This window comes from Convolutriloba macropyga, unplaced genomic scaffold, assembly GCF_964194025.1.
Source record: "Convolutriloba macropyga unplaced genomic scaffold, txConMacr16.3 SCAFFOLD_3957, whole genome shotgun sequence".
Classification (NCBI taxonomy): Eukaryota; Metazoa; Xenacoelomorpha; order Acoela; family Convolutidae; genus Convolutriloba; species Convolutriloba macropyga.
The window spans coordinates 8,481-24,294 of NW_027452272.1; the positions used below are offsets into that span (position 1 = coordinate 8,481).

The 15,814-nt window shown below is 60.7% G+C and overlaps 1 protein-coding gene across 1 annotated transcript; it reads right to left on the bottom strand.

The window, feature by feature from the left end:
* Nucleotides 1-13,111: 13,111 nt before the first annotated feature.
* Nucleotides 13,112-14,740, bottom strand: LOC142357348 (glucose transporter GlcP-like). Its single transcript, XM_075408997.1, has 2 exons — nt 14,084-14,740; nt 13,112-13,951 (listed from the first exon to the last, which is right to left on the bottom strand). Exons 1-2 carry the CDS (start codon nt 14,738-14,740, stop codon nt 13,112-13,114), a joined length of 1,497 nt encoding a protein of 498 aa, XP_075265112.1.
* Nucleotides 14,741-15,814: the final 1,074 nt, after the last annotated feature.

Below are 15,814 nucleotides of genomic sequence, written 5' to 3' on the forward strand. Positions count from 1 at the left end.
GCAGCCAGTCAGGCTGATAATGTTCCGGGCGGTGGCATCCCACGTTTCACGGGTCTCTCGCGTCCTGTCGCAGCCTGAGGGCCACCTGCTGCTCCTGGGCAGCGCTGCCAACGCCGTCCGGACGTTGGCCCGCTTGGCAACGTTCATCTCAGCGCTGCACACCACCGACGTCACCATTCGGCCTGGTCTGCTCCCCTATCCCTTTCCCTGCACGCCGCTTGACCCCACTGCCCTTGGTCGGCTTGGCTATGATCTGATGCCGCTTGCCTTGCGTTGCCTTGCCTTGCCTGGCAGGCTACAACCACGCCAAGTGGAGGGAAGACGTCAAGCGGTCGCTGGCGGTGGCGGGTCTCCGGGGTGAGGGCGCGGCGCTGATCTTCAAGGACAACGAGATCTTCGAGCCGCAGGTGCTGGACGACATCGTGCAGCTGCTCGTGAACGGCGAGCTGCAGAATCTGTATGACACAGAGGAGGTGGAGGAGATCGCGACCATCATGGAGCCGTACTATGTGCGGGACGCGGCGATGAAGGGCGAAGATGTCGACACCAGCCGGATCAGCAACCAGGATTACCTCAGGTGAGAGCCGCCGAGGTCCTCATGCCCGTGACGCTGTGGACCCGGCTTCGAATCGAGACTCCGTGCCATTCTTGGCTGCTTGCCTCTGCTGCTGTGCTCCGACATGTTGTGCGTCCTCCTTTGTCTACCCCTCCACATGCACAGTCGTCCCTGGCCCTGTCCCTCCTGCGTCCCTCCCCCCCTCCCGCTCCGTCTTGGTAGTGCTCTCCCCCCGGCCTCGCCGTCCCCCGCCACCACACGCCTACCTAGTTGATAGCGCTCCCGCCCCCTGGCCCCTGCTGCTTCCCCTTGACTCCCGCACCATCATCGTCACCCACAAATTCCCAAGCTGCCCTCCATCACAAGCTTCACCCGTCCGTCCCCAGTGTCTCACCCTCCCCATCAACTCCTCCACGGCACCCAGGACAGCTACGCCACTCAGCTGTGCTAAGCGCCTCTGCCTGCCTGCCTGCCTGCCTGCACCACAGGTTCTTCTTCGACCGCTGCCGGGCAAACCTTCGACTGCTGCTGGTCATGGAGCCGGGCACCGCGCTGTTCTCCACGCGGCTCCTGGAGTACCCCCAGCTCATCAACTGCTGCAACTGCACCTTTGTGGCGCCCTGGAACTCGACCTCCATTCAGGAGATCGCATCGCAGGTGCTCCGCAAGACGCCCAGCTTCTCCCCTGTAGGGCAGCACCGGGAGTCCCTTGAGGCCATCACGGCCGCCTGCGTTGGCATCCACGAGGGCATGCTGGCGATGGCCGCAGCGTATCGGGAATCGCATGGGTACTATGAGGTGAGCGATGTCAGGCCGGGCGCGCATCATGCCCTCCCCTCCGTCCCGTACCGTTCTCTCTCTCTCTCTCTCTCTCTCTCTTCCACTCCTCCCCTTGTCTGTCTGTGTCTGTGTCTGTCTGTCTGTCTCTGCCCCGCCCCCCCCCTGCCCACTCTCTCCTCTCCGGGTAGCAGTCGCCCTCTGTTGCTGCCCCACTCCCTCCTGCCTGCTGATATGCCAAGCTCCCCTCCCCCCCCCCCCCCCCCCCCCCTTCATGTGTCGCCTCACTCTCCTGCCATGTGTGTGCTGTATCTCGAAAACCCCTCCCACCGCCACCTGCCGCTCCGCCTCCAGATTGGAAACACAGACCTGCTGGAGCTCTTGACACAGGTGAGTTGGCATCCCGACAGAAGTGTCGTCGGGCACTGGGAGGGCCGGCGTTGAATCCATCGAGAAACAGTTTTTTTTTGGGGGGGGGGGGGGTCTTGGCCAGGCCTGGAACAACCAAAGACATTCAGTCTTCGTGGAGGACAGTTTGGAGCTTGGACGGAGGGACATGGGCAGGCGGGCAGTGCACCAGGGATGACAGGCCGGAAGTAGGGGTGGCCTCTGTCGGTGTGCGGGGGGAAGCCGTCATAATATGTTGGCAGGGATGGCAATAGCTGTATGTCTCCCCTTGTAGCGGAGGGACGCATGAGGAGAATGGAGAGAGGGAGGGGGGCGGGGGGGTTGAGCAGATGGCCAGTCACGGCAGTCCATGACCGCTCATGGATGTGCGCCGGTCGTCCTCGCTGCGTGACCTGCAGGTGCCGAGTCTGCTGGAGCTCATGCAGGCCAACGTGCGTGACAAAAACGAAAAGTACCTGGAGGGTATCAGCAACATGCAGGAGCTGTCCGGCAGCATCATGCAGCTTGAGGAGGCACTTGTGGCCATTCAGCCGGCCATCCAGGTGATGCGCGGTGCCTCCGTGATCGATGCCCCACGTCAGCCGCCTGCTGTTCCACACCCGGCTGGTGGTGGCCGTGACAGCGCTCAGAGCTGGGTTGGGGCTGACGTGGGCTCCATGGCGACCGTTTCTCGTGGTTGTGCAGGCCTCCAGCGACGAGACTGAGCGGTTGCTGCAAAAAGTCCACGTGGAGCAGGATGAGGCCAATGTCATGAGGAAACAGGCAAAGCCCTCGATCACCCCACCCCTCTTCCCTGCATCCTCTTCGAGGGCGGCTGCCGCCGTGCACCCCTCCCGCCACTCAATCCAGCTGCTGGCCGACCCTCTGTCCACCCGCTCCTCCAGCCCTCTGCCTCCACCTCTCCCTCTCCTCCTCCAGCCGCTTTCCTGCCGTTGCCCTGGGCACACCCCAGCGCTTGAACGCCCGTGTCTCTGCCGCCCTCCACCAGCTTGAGACCGAGGAAAAGGCGGAGGAGGCGGCGGCGGAAGAGGCCCAGAAGCTGCGGGATCAATGCGATGCCGACCTGGAGGCCTCCATGCCGCCGTTGCGACGTGCCCTGAAGGAGCTTCAAAACATCAACAAGAGCGACATTGCCGAGCTCAAGTCCCTGAAGAATCCTCCCACCGGTGTCAAATTTGTCCTGAAGGTGCCGCCCCCTTGTCTCTTCCCACTTTGGAATCCGAGCCCGGCACTACCACTCAGCCCTAGTGGCCCGCTCCGTCCATTTTATCAGCGTCTGGTGCCTGCCGGGCTGGCGCCCTCTCTCGTCCCTCCGCTCCCCATCTCCCCTCTCAGCTGCCCCTTCCTTCTTCAGCCCTTGCAGCAGCCCCGTCCTTCCGACCTTTTCCTCCCCCGCTGTCTGCTTCCTCGCGGAGCACAGCTCGAGTCACAACACGACGGCCGCTGCCCCTAACCGTCCCGGTGCCTCCAACCGTGCAGGCGATCTGCATCATGCTGGGTTGCATCCCCCAGGCGGTCCGCGACCGCCGGCAGCTGGAGCCAGACGTGGAAGACGCCCTGTGGTGGCGGGAGAGCATGAAGCTCCTCGGGCAGCTCAACTTCATGGAGGTTCTGCTCACCTTTGACAAGAACTCAATCCCCGCCGACGTCATCAAGCAGGTCATCACCGCCTTGCGCTACCTGCCTGCCTTGCCCGCCTCCCCTCCCCGCATGGAAGTCTCCTCCTGTACAACACTGGCGCACAGCTGCCTTGCTCCGTCCTTAGCGATTAGCGTCAGACGTGATTTGATTGCCGGCGTTTTCATGTTTTTTCTCCCAGGTGGACTATTTCACCTCTCAGCCCGAGTTCAATGCCCGGGCCATAGCCAAGGTTTCCAAGGCTGCCACTTGCCTCTGCCGCTGGGTGCTGGCCATTGACCTGTACCACGAGACCAAGCGGGTTATCATCCCCAAGACCGAGGCGCTCAAGCAGGCCGAGGAGCAGGTCGCAGAGCGCCGCAAGAAGCTGGAGGGCAAGAGGGCCACCCTGGCCACCATCCAGTCCAGCCTGCAGGAGATGCGGTTCAAGTACGAGAGCGCCCTGGGGCATCGCGATCAGCTGTCCAAGGACCTCAACAATGCCACGATGAAGGTGGATCGCGCGCGGACGGTCCTCCGCACTCTCAAGCACGAGCGCTCGCGCTGGGAGGAGGTGTCCCGGCAGATGTCTGACCAAGTGAAGCAGGTCTGCCCCTCCTCCCTGCCCCCCCCCCCCCCCCCCCCCCTTGCCCCCCGGGCCCTCCCTGCCTGGCCTTCCTCCCCTGCCTGTACCTCCCTGAGCCGTGCACCCCTTGGAGCCGAGGATTTCGTGCTGTGTTCTCACGGCCGAGAGGCAGAGCGGCCTGCGGCGGTCTCACTGGCTTTGGTTTCCTGCATGCACCAGGCCGTAGGAAACGCCCTGCTCGGGGCAGCGTACATCGCGTACTGCGGTGGTCTCGAGGCCGGCTTCCGCTGGACAGTCTGCCAGCACTGGATGACGGTCCTGGAGGAGCTGGACATTGCCCACAGCAAGAGCTTCGACTTCTCCGCTGCTGTGGGAGACCCCAGCGTCATATCGGAGTGGATTGATTGCGGGCTGTCCAACTCGAAGAACGCCATCGAGAACGCCATCATCATGAACATGTCCAGCAGGTGGCCGCTGATCATCGACCCTCAGGAGCAGGCCATAAATTGGATCCGCAACCACCAGTCAAGCCATGGCCTGGTGCAGGTGAGCCCCGAGTCTTCCTGTTGGTCGATAGCAGCTCCACACTTGCCTCCTCACTCGCCGTCCACTTCCCTTTTCCATCACCTCTCCGGCTCACCCCAGCTACCGCCAGCCCCCTCTGACCTCATCCGCTTGTGTGTGTGTGTGTGTGTGTGTGTGTGTCTCTCTCTCTCTCTCTCTCCCTCTCTCTCTCTCCCTCTCTCTCTCTGTCTCCCTCTCTCTCTCTCTCTCTCTCTCTCTCATCCGCTTTGCCCAGTGCGCCACGCCGCTCTCTCTCTCTCTCTCTCTCTCTCTCTCTCTCCTCTGCAGAATGTCATGCACACCCTTGCCTTTGCTCCTCCCCTCCGATGACCCTAGCTTGACTTCCTCTTCCGCCGGCCTCCCCCTTTCCGGTCCCTGTCTCGTCCGCTCTCGCTCACCTCTGCCACTCCTTGCTCCCCCCTCCTCTCCTCCCGCCCTCGCTGTTTCCTCTCCTTTGTCCGGTGTAGGGGACACTCTCCCTTACTTGCACGTCACATGTCTCTCTGTGTCCTCTCGCGTCGCAGCTCCTGACCGCGACAAAGGACTTCGACATGCTTCTGTCACGCGCCCTGGAGAAGGGGCAGCCGGTCGTCATCGGCAGCACTGTCGGCGCAGACCACGGCTCCTTCTCAGAGCATCTCATAGACCGCCAGATCTACTACAACAAGCAGGGGCAGCTGTGCATCCTCGTGGGCGACAAGCCTTACACATACCACGACAAGTTCAAAGCCATGCTCTGGACGAGACGAAACCCACCGTCCTTTCCCTCAGATGTCATTGCAAAGACGTCAACGATCAACTTCAGCATCTCCAAGGAGCAGCTTGTGGACCAGCTCGTGCAGATAACTCTAAAGTGGGGCAGCCTCGCCTCGCCTCGCCTCGCCTCGCCTCGCCTGCCTGCCTACGTCCGTCCTCGGCGTTGCTGTCTCGGCGGCATCGCCGCTTGCACGGGTCCCAGCCTAGCCCACGGGCATAGTCTTTGACATTTTTGGCCTCGTGCCCCTCTCCACCGCAGGCACGAGAATCCGGACATGGACAAAGAGCAGCATGACCTACGCAGGACAGCGAGGAAGTATGAGCATGCTCTGCGAGAGGTCGAGCAAGGCATTCTCGACGCCATCGCCAGCAAGGACGCCGTAGCCATTCTCGAGTCGCCGGTCGTTCATAGCATGCTTGCTCAGGCGCACGAGGCGGCCATGGACCTCAAAGTGCGGCTGGACAAGGTGCATGCCATGCAGGACCGCATCGCCACGGTGCGCAACCGATACCGGGAGGGCATTGCTGAGCATGCGGCGGTGTTCTACTTTGCCATCGTCGATTTGGCCAACATCAACTATGCGTACCAGTTCAGCCTCTCGTGGTACTGCGATGTAAGTGGCCCCCCCTGCCCTGCCCTCCCCTGTCCTGTCCTGTCCTGCCCTCCTCCCCTCCCCCCCTGGCCCCTGCACCGCAGTCAGTCGTCGCTCCCACCCACCCTCCCTCCCTCACTCTCTCACCTCTCACCGATTGTCTTTTGCACCCCACCTGCACCCGCGCCTCGGCTGAGCACCCCCCTGACTGCCGTGCACCAGATATACGCGAGGTGTCTGTGGAACTGCCCAAAGCCAAGTAATGCAGAGGAGCGTCAGAAGGCGATGCTGTCCTACTTCATCCAAGAGCTGTACTTTGGCACCTGCCGCTCCCTCTTTGAGCAGGACAAGCTTCCCTTCGCTGTCACCATGGCCCTCCGCTACATGCTGCACAGCGGAACAGCCAGGAACGCCGAGGTGAACATGCTCGTGCACGGCACAGTCAAGGACCCCATGGCCTCGCTGCAAAAGCAGCTGGCGCTGAAGAGCAGCTTGGCGGGAAGCGGTCCAGACGGTCTCGTCACTGACAGCTCCAGCAGGGGGTAAGACGCTTGGATCCGACAACGCCTGCAACTGATTGACTTCGTGGGCTGTGCATAGGGCCAGGCTGGCAGAGTCGGTGAGAGGTGGGGGTGGGACACGGATGGGATGGGGAGGGAGGGGAGCGGTGGGAGCGGTGCGAAAGGGGGCGGCCGCAGGTACGGAGATGTATCCGGCTGGGTGAGACAAGGGGGATGGGGGCAAGGTGCTGCATGCACTGTCCGTCTTCGCCTTGTGTTGTTTCATCCGCAGCAACAAATGCTGACTCGTGCTGCTGTTGCCGTCGGCTGTCCCGCAGCTCTGACTCCGATCAAACGCCGCGCATCAGCCGGCACGACACAGAGGACTCCAAGTTCTTCTCCGGGCTGACCGGGCGGCGCCAAGGGCGGCCTGCCCGGGGCAGCGCAGCCTTGCCAAAGGCTATGGGGCACAAGCAGCCAAGCTTCATCTCAGACTTGGTGTGGGACCAGATGCTGGAGCTTGTGAAGCTCCCCGACTTCAGACCGCTCCTCAAGAACATGGAAGAGAACCTCGAGGCCTGGAAGGTGAGCCCTCGCGTCACTGCTTCCCCACCGTGAGCTCATATCCCGCTGCCGTTGCCCACAGCCTCAGCTTGGGACCGAGGCGGACTGGCAGGCAGGCACAGGAAACGCGCAAAGCTGGAAAGACAGATGCCGAGGCCGTCGGAAAGGCATGCAGGCGGCAGGCAGTCAGACCAAGGAGGAGGGGGTGGGTGGGGGGGGGGGGGAGCGCAGGATGGCACGACAGAGGATAGGGCCGATGCGGCAGACCGGGGTGCCCCGGGGAGGGCAAGCGAGAACAGCTGGAGGTTTGATATGGACGGGAAAGAGAAGCTACTGAAAGGATATTGATGAGAGCAGGGAATGGTCATGCCCGTAGCAAACGCTGGGCCATTTGTCTCGATGTCATCCCACCATCCTTTCCCTCAGAAGCCTTGCCGGCTTATCACCCTCCGCCCACCCACCCATCCCTCCATCCCTCCCGCCCTCCCTCCATCTGTCCGTCCCGTCCTTCCATCCGTCCGTCTGTGCATCCATCCCCCCAACCTTCCATCAATCAATCCCTCCCTCCCTCCATGCATCCATCCCATCCATCCATCCATCCATCCATCCGTCCATCAGCTGTATTGCCGGTCTGTCCAGGCATGCGGCTATGTGCCCATATCTGTTTGTGAGCCCCCGTTGACCTTCGGGTTGGCACCTCACATTGATATGGCAGGCAATCCTGGCCAGGCCGCAAACCTTTCGTTTGCAAGTCTAACGTGAGCGGTCCCCCCCCCCCCCCCCCATACACACACCGCGGGTCTGAAAATAAAAGACGGCCCTGGAAGCCGACCAGAGCCTCGTGGCAAATCCGCCTTCGCCGTGGGTGGAAGAGCTGTCGCTGCTCAACAAGGCACTGCTAATCCGAGTCCTTCAGCCGGGGCACTTCAAGGAGGCGGTCCAGGTGCTGGTGAAGGAGCAGCTCGGGCCCGCCTGCGCCACCATCCCAAGCTTTGACCTCGAGGCCGGCTTCGACATGAGCACAAGCTCCACTCCTTTGACGTTCTGCCTCACCCCTGGCCTCAACCCCGTCCCCGCGCTGATCAAATACGCCGAGTCTCGACGGCGGCGAGTGCTTCATGTGGTGATGGGCGAAGGGCAGGGGGCCCAAGCCGAAAGGACTATCCGAAGCTATCTTCAGCAGGTGAGAGAGCCTCGCTGTTGGCTAGTATCGCCTCGGCCCCCCGCTTGCCGCACTAGCAGCTGTCTCCCCTCCGCCGCTTTCTCTGCTGACACGCTTGCCCACCAACCTGTGTGCATGGCAGGGCCGATGGGTGGTGCTGGAGAACATCCACCTGGCTGGCGAATGGATCCACGACCTGGAGGCCATCGTCGAGCAGCTTCCCATGCTGCATGCCCATCCCGAGTTCCGGCTGTGGATGACAATGGTCGCCGGACCGGAGATCCCCCCTGGGCTGCTACAAGCGAGCGTCAAGCTGATGGATGCAGCACCGGTCGGATACCCCGCCAGCCTGCGCCGCTCGCTGCTCGAGCTCCCGACAGACCTTCTCACGGATCCAGAGCTGGGTGCAAAGAAGGTCGGCCATCTCACTCCTGCCCCTCCTGCTCCAGCAATCCCCTTTCCATTTCGCTTCATCCCTCGCCAGCCACCCGTCCCTCCGATAGCTTTTGCCTCCCTCCGCCCTCTGTGTGCTCACCCCACGGAAATCGCAATGGGGCGTCGCCACCAGCAGCACGCGAGTGCATGTTTCACCGGGATGACATGCAGCTCATGTCACGTGCCTCGTGGGTTGCAGGCCTCAACAGTTCCATCCTTGCAAGAACAAGGGGACGCTGACTGGCGGCGGGTCATCATGGCTCTCTGCCACTTCCACGCCGTCCTTCTCGAGCGCCAGTCCTACACCGACCTGTGCTGGAACCTACCCATCAACTTCACCGGCGATGACCTGGCTTCCAGCATTGCATTTGTGTTGGAGAAGTATCAGCTGGACGAGAAGCTGAGGCAGGAGGCGGCGCAAGACGCCAAACCCTCGGTCCCCATTGCAGACACCCTTGCAGCAGTGAGCTTTACGGTTGGCCAGTGTATCTACGGTGGCCGGGTGGCTGACAGCTGGGACCGAAGACTGCTGCAGGTGACCCCCAGCCACACATGCGCCCCACCACCCCTTCACACCTTCCTCTCCCGGCCGGTCTCTGTGCCCCCCTAGGGGCACCGCCGCTGGCTCCTTCTCTCCGAGTTTCCCTTCCACGCCACGCCTTAACCCTGTTCCCTCTCTGTCTCCCTGGCCGAACTTTAAGCCTGCCCTGTCAACGTGTGCAGGTCATGCTCGATGACCTCCTGGAGCAGGCGTCAAACAACTTTGGAGAGATCAACTTCGTGCCGGGCTACCCCGGGATCCAGGCCGATGCAATGCTCTCGAACTTCGTGGAAGACATCGACGAGATTGAGACTGAGGACTTCGTCTCCCGGCCTTCGTTGGTGGGCTTGAATGACAATGCCCTGGCAGGCCGGCAGAAGGCTGAGTATTCGAATCTGCTGCGGGGATTGAAGGACATGGAGCGACACGAGGTGAGCTGGGCTTTGACCGGTACCGGGGAAGTAAGAGGTGGGAAGAAGGAGGGGGGGGGGGGGTTGGGGCATTGGAAGGCATGCATGGAAGGACATGCCCATGCCCATGCACAGCACAGTTGTAACTGCAGGTACACGCATCACATTGCATAGTGAAAGGGTGGCAGAGAAGGGGGGGGGGGGGGGAGGGGCGCAAACGAGGCGATCCTGACTGTGTGCGGCTGACTTGGAGTGCCCTCTGGTGTTGTAGACAAACCGCGACGGGCCGCGGCCTGAGGAGGCTGCTCGATGGAAGGCAGAGGACATCTTGGACCGGCTCCCAATTAACGTAAGCTTGGAGGCCTAAAAAACCGCACTGCGCTCCGCCGCCATTATCCTTACGCCATCGTCCAGGGGACATAGCATTATGCAGCCAGGGAGGGCGAGGGCGACGGCGAGTTGAGGGGAGGGGAGGGGAGGAGGTCAGGGACAGGAACGGTGGCATAGCAACTGGTGGCCGCAGCATCCGCCCAGAGGCGCCGTGTGGAGGGACACGGCAGGCACGTAGCATCGCGTTTTCTGTGTCCCGGGGTGGCCACAAGTACTGCTCTGGAACGGGTCTCACGCATCTGCCCATCGCGTTTCAGGTGCACTCGGTAGCCGGGAATGAAGGCAAGGCTCGGTGGAAGCTTGCCAAGCGCCTCTTCAAGTCGGCCATCTCTTCCGGCGCCGGAGCCGTTCCTTGGGAGTCCCAGACCCGAAAGAGGCTGGCGGTCGACGATACTTCTCCCGAGAACAGACAGCAGGCTCTGGAGAAGGTCTGCTCCCTCCCCTGCCCTGCCCTGCCGTGCCCTTCACTGGACCCCCCATCACCCCAAGAGGTCTCCGTTGGTTAATCAACGTGTCTGTCACAGCAGCTGCTCAACGCCTTGCTCTGTCACTGCTGCAGGTGCTGAAGACAGAAATGGCACTGTACGAGAACCTGCTGGCAGAGACCCGGGGGACGCTGGCAACTGTCATCAAGGCCGTGGAGGGAGTGGAGCCTATGAGCTCTGAGGTCCGAGAGTGCATACAGGACCTGTTCTGGGACAAAGTGCCGCAGAAGTGGTACAACCTTGCCAAGGTGGGCGCCTTAACAACGTTACCCCCTCCCGTCCGGGAGTCCGTGTGCGCCCGTGCATCCCAGCCCATGCCTCTCGGGCATCCCCGGCAACTGTCCAGGGACTGTCACAGGCCTGTGTTGCTACAAAGGAGCTCGCACCAACACCGACTGACCCCTCTCAACTCCCGGTCGTTCTCAGGGCATCGACAGCTCCAGCCTGGCAGCCTGGGTCTCTGATTTCGACAGGCGCCTGGTCTTCATTCGCCAGTGGATTCGCGACGGCGTGCCCCTCACCATGCCGCTCGGCTTCCTGCTGGCTCCAAACGTGTTCCTGGCATCACTGATTCAGGTGTGCGACATCGCCAGGGCCGCTGCCGCGGCCGACAGGGGGAAGGGTGACCACCAGTCCTGCGGGTGCCGCCGCGGCTCCTCCTTCTAGTATTGCTCCGCGACTGACAACCGCATGTCCTTCCCCCCTTTCCATAGGACCATGCCCAGCGATTCGATGTTCCAATCGGAACGCTGAGGTTCGACTGCCAAGTGCTTGCGAGGGAGGCTCCCAGCAGCTCAAGGCCGGACTCCAGAGACTCCAGCTCGGGGGTGCGGTTTGGGAATGACTCCCAAACCCCGGAAATGCAGCGGCTGCGGCACAGGGGGAAGAGCGTCATGGGCAACTCCGAGTTCACGCTGAACGAGGAGCAGCTGACAGCCACCAAGGAAGGCTACCTTATCCCAAACGTAATGATCCCCTCCTCATCTTTGCGCGTTGCCCTTTCTTGCGCGCAGCCTCCTGTGTATTCTCTGTTTGCCAGTGCTCTCGACCTGACCTCCTGCCGATACCTGCCTGCCACGCTGTATGGCCGCGGTTGCTTTCCTTCCGGACCTGGCGACTACTGTAGCCTGCGCTGGCCACTCACCCGATGGCTGCTCGGCCTTCCTGACTGACTGCGCCGTCTGCAGGATATTCCACCGACCGGATGGTTCGTCGCTGGGCTCGTGCTCCGGGGAGCCGCATGGGACAACAGCAAGCACACCCTGAAGGAAGCCACACCAGGCTCCTCCCAAGACCATCCCATGCCGGTGGTGTGGCTCATTCCCTCTGCCGCAGTCCGCCACGAGCAGTGCCTGGTGCGGGAGGTTGACGTTGCATTCGACAGCGGGCGGTTTCTGTGCCCTCTCTACTATGGCATTCACACTCCCCAGCGGGGGCCGGAGGCCACTCAGAACGATGCCGACATGAGCTTGGCCGTCCTGCCACTCCAGGGCGGCATGAAACAGGTCCAGTGGGTGAAGCGAGGCGTGTGCCTTGTGGCCACTGGGGCTGGCATCCACATTTTGCCGAAATCAGCCAACCCAGAGTCTGCCAACCAGACCAACGATGACATGGTGGTCATCACACTCCCTGCAAGGCTGCAGGCTGAGGGAGGGCACGCCTTGCAGGCAATCAATGCAGGAGGATGACGAGCCGTTTGCAGGCTTGCCCCGTCCCGAATGTGCACCTCAAGACAGCCGCGGCAGCGACGTGCCTCCGTCTAGTATGAGTTGTATGCACAGTCACCGTCTCTTTAATTCATAGCTACCAATAACGGAGTTGCAAACATGGCCAGCAAACGTATCTCCTTCCATCCACGCATTCTTGGCGAGGGCATACCATCAACTTGAACGGGTCATCAGGGCTTTTTCTGCAATGGCCAGGGCCAGCGTCTCTGGACAGGACGGGGAATGGTGCTATGATGCTCGGCAAAGGCCCAGACTTGCTGGTCTACAGGCAGAGCTCTCGACGATTACCTGCAGTAACTGTCCATGGGAACGGCAGCAGCAGCCGCCGGGACGGAGAGAGAGAGAGAGAGAGAGAGAGAGAGAGTCAGAGGTGGTCACATCTGCTGTGCCAGGCCTTGCCAGGAACACTGCAAGATGCTGCGACGGCCTGCGACCAATACAATGGAAGCCTCCCTCGATCTCGGACAGAGTCCGTGCTGCATGACGACGCTGCCGGCAGCCGCATCCGATCGCTGGAAGGAAGGTTTACAGCTTCCAATACCGGTGAACGCAAGAGGTTGTGCACATCCTAGGATTTCTACTTTGCCCTGAGCATGACGGCGGCGGCGGCGGCAGCAGCAGCAGCAGCAGGTGGCAACTACGACATGCACCCCACTGGAGTCAGCCTCGCAGCTTGCTGGCGATTCCCATGTGTCCTACACAATCTAAATCTGCACTGCACCGTACCTACGTTAAATAATATCGCCAAAAAATGCCGCTAACCTTCGAGGATGTCTTTGCGGTGCCTCGACTTAGTCAGGCGCTCATATATGTACAGTGTCGGCTCTCTGGGTTGTGTGGTGGGAGAAAAAAAAATGAACACGTGACTATATTGGTCCTATCAATGGTCCACAGAAGCTCTTGCGGCCGACTGATGAACGAGTCCTTGAGGGACTGAGCATGATGGAAGGCCATGCATCGCGTGCTAGGTGCAAAACGAGGATTCGCAGGTGCTAGCTATGAATACAAAATGTGCATGCGAACCTCAGCGGCCCCGGCCATCAGACTGTACTGGCCACAGTCGACTTTGCGATACGTGCATCGAGAATCGAGTCCCGGCGGGCCTCCCTCCAGGTGGCCCTCATGATCTTGGGCCTGTGGCTTGCGAAAATGTCGTCGACCTCCTCCAGTGTGACGTTGGCTGTCTCTGGAAGCCACCCGTATGTCACGACCGTGGCGAGAAAGCAGAAGGCTGCGAACAAGAAGAACGTCCCTGACAGGTTGAGGGCTGCCGGATCCGATACGATGGGGAACAGCTTCCCTACGACTGAAGCCATGGCCCAGTTAGCGGCGGTGGTCACGGAGATGGCTTTTCCCCGGAGTCGTAAGGGATACATTTCTGAGCAGACTGTCCAAGCAACCGGGCCCCAACCGAAGGCGAAAAAGACGACAAACACACAGGACAGGGCGATGACGGCCACCCCCACGTCCTGTGTTGCGGGCATGGATGCCAGTCCACCAACGATCAAGAGGGCGATGCACATCCCAGCCCCGCTGATCACCAGCAGAGTTACGCGGCCGAGCCTATCTACGGTGCCGAAGGTGATGTAGGTCCCGAGATGGTTGACAATGTTGATGGCGAGAGTGCCGTAGAGCGCCGCTGTAGAGCTGAAGAAACGTGAGAGCATGGCCGGCGCGAAAAACATGATGGCGTTGATGCCAGTGAGCTGCTGGAAGGCCTGAACACTGACGCCCAGAGCAGTTCTGCACCCCATCCGGTTCTCGCTCCGCAACAGGTCCAGCCACGACCCCTTTCCATCCGAGCGCTCCTCCTCGTACTTGGCCTGGATCTCCTCCACCTCTGGCTCCACCTCTTGAGGAAACCGCAGCTTGGCGAGCACCTGTGGGTGGGTGGGTGAGGGGGGGAGGAAGGGAAAGTCAGGCTTATGGGTTTCATGCCTACGATGTGCTAGCTTGGGCTACTGCACTGCCCCCCTCTCTGCGCTCGCTCCACTGCACATGATCGCACGCACCTGAGCTGCGGCCTCGCGCTTGTCTCGGGCGACCAGCCACCTGGGAGACTCCGGCATCACAAAAACCATCATCAGTAGGAGAACCACGCTGAATACGATGTTGCCTCCATATGAGATCCTCCAGCCCTCCTCCCACGTCGACAGCGGTATATTAATGATCGATGCCACCACGATTCCGACCGTCACCGCGAGCTGCCACATGGTGGACAGCTCCCCGCGGAAATGCTCAGGCGCGCACTCGCTGATGTACACCGGCACGATGGCGCTCTCCATACCAATCGAGACACCGCAAAGGACGCGACCCACGTACATCATAGTCATGTCCACAGCTGCGGCCTGTACGATGGCTGCGATCGTCAGTAGCCCCGCGGCCATCATGATGGTGACCCGCCGCCCGAGGAAGTCCGCAATTGACCCCGCCGGCACCGCTCCGACGAGAGCTCCGAGGGTGAACAACGCGTTAATCCATCCCTCCTGGGCGAGAACCTGGCTATCAGGCTCTTCAGGGATGGGCCAGCCCCAACCAAAGTGTTCTCGGAACCCCTTCATGACGAAGGTGCCACCGGAACCACCGATGTCGAAACCAAACGCGAGACCGCCCATGGCCGCCACAACGGCCACAAGGTAGACGAAGGGACGCAGTTTTTGTTTGCTCATTTTCCAAGGCGATCACGGTGCTTGCTGACAGATCGACTATTGTATTGTCGGAGGTGGAATATGTATGTATATTCACTGTCTGTTTCTATTCTATGAACAGAGCGAGAGGTGCGCCGCAGACCTTCTTCGGCCGCCGACGGTTGACTTCGGCAAGAGAGCTAGGAAGCTGGGCGCGATACCTCGGTGAGTAGCTACTCGTACTAGGTAGGAGATGTAGCTAAGCTACTGTCTGTGTTGGAAATGTGTGAATTGTCGACTTTGATATATAATACGTTTATCCGGACAGAAGTGAACGAACAATACAACTGAAAGAGCACGGTGCTATTTAAAATTAGAGATCGAGGATATTATAGAGGCAAGTGTTAGTTTGCGCCCTGCGGATGTTGTGTGCCTCTTCCATACTGTGCGTCTTGTTCTTAAAAGCAGAAGAGCTGTCCTCTTGCGCACGGGTCTCGACTCTCGACGTCTCGACGTAGCAGCTGAAGCCAGGGCTGAAGCTGAACTGAGGAAACGTGTCAGGTGTCCCGAGTGCTCGGATAGACAGTCCCCGCGGTAGCCTAAAAGGTACCTATCGCTACGGCCTACCTACCCTACGTAGAAACGGGCGCCTGGAAGGACGGAGGTAGGTACCTACTCCCTACCTAGGTAGGTCTTGAACTACGAGACTGTCAAAGCCTAACATTTTTTCTTTCACCCGAGCCTGACAATATGCGAGCCAGAGCCCAGAACAGATAATTCTGCACGTATATAAACGTATCTGGCCGCGTATAATATTACATCGGAACTAGGTACGTACGCTACATGCTGGTACGCTACTGGACTCATGTACGGCCTTACCTATCGGCTATCTCTGTAGTCACGATATACGCGATTTATACATACGTGCCTGGCGCACCTACTAGTTGTGTACTCATTGTTGCTCTGAAGACGCCGCTGGAGCGGCGCGCGGCAATTGAGCCTGATCAATGAACCCGTACCAGCAGAGCTCACTGGTCATACACAGCCTGTACCCCAGTAGATGAAAGCCCTAGCTAGTGCACCCCACTCGCGTACACACGGCTCCGCGAGTTGGAG